The sequence below is a fragment of the Gavialis gangeticus genome, unplaced genomic scaffold, assembly GCF_001723915.1.
Source record: "Gavialis gangeticus isolate Ggan-Ray unplaced genomic scaffold, GavGan_comp1, whole genome shotgun sequence".
Lineage (NCBI taxonomy): Eukaryota > Metazoa > Chordata > Crocodylia > Gavialidae > Gavialis > Gavialis gangeticus.
Window position 1 is genome coordinate 15,399,640 of NW_017729000.1, and position 4,256 is coordinate 15,403,895.

The 4,256-nt window shown below is 39.0% G+C and overlaps 1 protein-coding gene across 1 annotated transcript in view; it reads left to right on the forward strand.

The window, feature by feature from the left end:
- Positions 1–4,256, forward strand: part of LOC109289778 (solute carrier family 22 member 5-like) — a 46,467-nt gene that overhangs the window by 34,616 nt on the left and 7,595 nt on the right. The window contains exon 7 of the mRNA XM_019505979.1: positions 3,276–3,376. Within this exon, the coding sequence (XP_019361524.1) occupies positions 3,276–3,376 (101 nt within the window). The remainder of the gene's footprint in view (positions 1–3,275; positions 3,377–4,256) is intronic.

The window sequence follows — 4,256 nt, forward strand, 5'->3', positions numbered from 1 at the left end:
CCCCCCCCCCCCCCCCCCCCCACACACGTACATGTGTGTGCACCCCTCTGTCCCTGTTATTGCCCTCTCCACCCACCCCCTAGAATGCAAATTACCTGCAGTTGTCTTACTTTGGATACTTTGCATCTACGTATTATGGGACAATAGGGTTGGCCAGTGTAGGATTCCAGGATAAAAGGCTAAGAAAATCCAGCATCTGGTTTTAGCCATAAATTTGAACCTTTGCTCTACAGGTTTTGTCTCCCTTTTGGAAGTTGCACTGAAATCCTTGGAGAGTTACCAGACTCTGCAGTACCCTTGAAAAGCTCTCAAGGCACCCCAGGGTACCATAGCACCGTAGTTGATAATCAGTGGCCTAGGCTCTGTTTAGACTCTGGAGTCTTGAAACAGGTCCAGATCCTGCAGTTGGATCCCTGGACAGCAGACAGATGAATAGCCAGCATTTTGTCCACTCTTCCTTCCATTCAGTTAAATAGATGAAGCTTCAGATTATGGGGTTAAATTCAAAGTGCTATTTTCCTTTAACTGCAGATGTATGGCCCTCCCAGGCTTCCTGCTAGGGCTTGCCCCATTAAAGCTTTTATTGTCTGCCTATTCAATCATTAGCAGGCCGAGCTTTTTTCACAGCTTGTGACTCTTTGAACTTTACTGTGTTCCTGGGTTTTCTTAGTTTCCTGTTTGCTGGTTTCTCAGCAACAAACAGGAGCAAAATCAGGGCCTTTAGGAAAGATCACATGATTTACAAGAAAGGCCAGGCTGGCGGCAGAGAGGCTGCTAGCATGCTTGTCTGCATTCAGCAGCCTGGTTTCATGGAAATGGCACACTATTCAAGCCACTGAAAATGTAGGAAGTTTTTCTTTTTATACGGACAACAATGATTTTCAAAGTAGAAGAGTTGAGTCCTGGTGTGTGTGAACATTAGATTGTTAATATCTTGCCCTTAGCAGTACCCTGAAGGAAACAAGTATTTAAAACAGCTTGCTTTAAAAACAGCTTCCATTTGCCCATGGTAGCTGCATTAGCCTTATTGAAAGGCTGTATTCACATTAGAGCAGATACATTATATAGAAGATTAAAGGTGGACTTTTTAATCACTCTTCATAATGAGAGTTCTTCCTCTTGGAATTGAGTCCATTGGTTTCAGTGCAAGGAATTGTGTAACATGGGAGGCAGTTGTGCCACCCTTTGACCTGATGAAGAATATTGTCAGGTCTTACTTATTCCTTCATTCTACGCACACACATCGTGCCCTTGCGTTCAGGGTCCATGCTTTAGCTCCAGTTCAGATCTCTCAGTGATCTCGCTGGAAAGGAATTTGATGTGAACAGATGAGATACTTCCTCATCCACATAAGCCAGCTTGTCTCAAAAACTTCTCCATCAGAGAGAGAAATACAGAACTGATGCTGACCAGAAAAATGGGGGAGTAAATTACAGTACAAAACCAGTGGTTGGATGCCTTTGAGGATACCGCTGTACAGCAGAAGGTCACTGTGCAGAGATGCTCAAGATAGACCTGCACACACAAGCTCTGAATCTTATATACTATGTATAGCCACCTTAGCACAGAATTGTAATTAGTTCTGTGCTTGGTTGTCACATTGGCTGCGAAAACAGTGCCACTAGTCCATTGTAGTGTTTTTGGGGGAAATGCTTCTAAGTAAAAGTTCCCAAAATTCATGCTGTATGACTGTATTGTTCTATTCTCTGCCTGGTATAACTTACACACAGTGCATGAGATGTTCTGAAGAAATGAAGTCCTGTCCACTAGTTAAAGTGAAGTATTATTAGCAAGATTAAGGAATTGAGAGGATTGACTTTAAATACTGTTTCTCAGAATTTCCCTTTCTCAGTCATTTTTGAGAGAGGAACTTCATGCATGGCTTTTTTTTTTATTTGCTTTGGCTAATGGTGCTGATCTCTGCATATAGCAGCAATTGGGATGCAGCCTATATGCAAAAAGCCCCTCTTGTATCAAACAGGGGATGTTATCGTCTAAATATTTAAAGTTGCCGCAATGGATATATAATCATTTAAAAAGAATCAATATAAGATCTGTTATTTCTTCTTTTTCTAATTTCATCATCTAATTTTATAGTCTTGAATAGCTAACATGGGCATTGTACAGTTATTCCCAATTGTTAGTAGTTTTATTTTTAATATTAAGAAGCTTCACACAAAAAATTCATGTCAGGTCTTAAAAAAGGATGAATCCAAGACTGCTTTAATATCCTTTCTATGAGAACATCACAATCAAGAATTGGTAAGCAAATAACCTGTGATACACTTATTTCTAATTTTCTATTATAGCAAACTTCTACAGGTCAAGAAAGCTGCAGTGCTTCAGCTAGATTATATTACACCATCAGGGGTTGCAGTATAAAGTTAATGAGACTTCTGCTCCTAGATCCACTTCAAATAATATAGAAAATTCCAAAGTGCCAAGTATAACTTAAGGCTTCTTTACTAGAAAATTTTTGTCCTATGTGTTCACAAAGGGTTCACAAGAACCAAAGTGCTTCTTCTGGCGTCTCTGTTATTTATATTTGGAGGAGGGGTGGGGGAGAGGAAATCAGGGCAGGGGTCTTCTTGTCATAGGGATTGTCAGCAAATAGGTGGGAGCCAAGAATTTCCTGTGGGTTAAGCAAAAGACCAGTATGTTGAAAGTCTAAATCACTTTTCATTGTTAATGCTAAAGCAGTTTTGTTTTGAAATTACCACATATTTTTGCTACAAAGTTTTTCCTAAAAGCAGAGTTTTTAGCCCTTAATCCTAGTGAGTACTTAAGCAGATGCTTAACTTTAAAAACAGGAACAGTCCAGTTGAAATCAATGAGACTGTTCTTATTAACTAAATTTACATACTGCTTGAATATTTGCAAGATCAGAGCCCTAACTTTCAGTATTTTTGTACCTTGTAGCAGTTATGCAAAGACCCCTCCCAGTAATGATATGTAAAGAACAGAAGTGATGATATAATTACAACTTTTAATCCAAAATTGTAATCATCTCTTAAAGCATTAGCTTGAGGTAAATCAACACCTTTTCCTTTAAAGCATGCAATCTATTACTCTACTTGGTAGTTTTTCTAATGTTCATCACTCCTGCTGTTAGGAACAATGCACAGTTTTTAATCCTCTTTAGATAAATCTCTTCACTAAGCAAGGTGTCTACAACCTGTTCAGATAATCAGCACTGTCCATGTCTTCTTTATGGTCAGCCTCGTGCTCTAGTGACATTGTTCCTATGGTTGTGTACTGTTTTTTTTTCCCCTCAGATGCAAGACTTGGATTCCCAGGTGCAGCAAACGTACAGCTTTTTGGACCTATTGAGGACCCGAAATATCCGATCTATCACTATTATGTCAGTGATTCTTTGGTAAGTAAAAGTATGCTCCAAGAATACAAGCATGAAGCCAACAGTAAGTGACTGCTGGCTAAGAATGCTTAAAGAATTATTTATAGGAAGTAGCACAGACAACACAAGTAGTGAGAATTCAAAGGACAAAGAACAGCTTAAGTCAGGTTGAGATGAAGTGCGGGATGTTTTTCATTTGGGGTATGCTACATAGTGATTGTCCTTACACTCTTGGCAGTTATCTCCATCCTTATGAACACAATAATCAAATGCATAAGGAATGGAGGAGCATCAGCTGCCATTCAGTTCCTCCAGGGTCAATATCTCTCGATCTACAAAGAGACGAATTAGGGCTATTGTGATGTAGCTGTAATTTAATAGCTGTTAGAGAAGTTAGTTCAAGTTTATTGTTTAAAAATTACCTTGGCTGGGTTTGTCTGTACAGGAAAGTTAATTCTGATTAATATTAGGCTGTGAATTTAAATTAGACTTGCTCTTCCTCATTACATTCCTGTGGAAGTGAATTCAGCTTGTTCAGACTAACTTGTTCATATTCCAGGATAAAAGTAGTCACAGAATTATTTTGGATTAGGTCTTTAGGAATAATTCTGACTATATACAAGCTACTGAGTGCAGTGCTACTGGGTTTTTGGTTGTTGTTGTTTTTTTTTTCACATTTTATTAATTGATTTATTTAGGATCCTCCCCTGTACAGGACTAGATCCCCACCCCCTCCTCCCCCCCACCCCTTCCCTCACACACAGGCCTGAAAGAAGAGCCTCTCAAAGAACCACAATTATTATATAGTCTGTAAATAGTATTTCCATAAGTGACTTTATCACATTTTTAATTAGATAGTGAATATGAGAAAAGTATTGAACCCATTAACTTATTTAGCCCA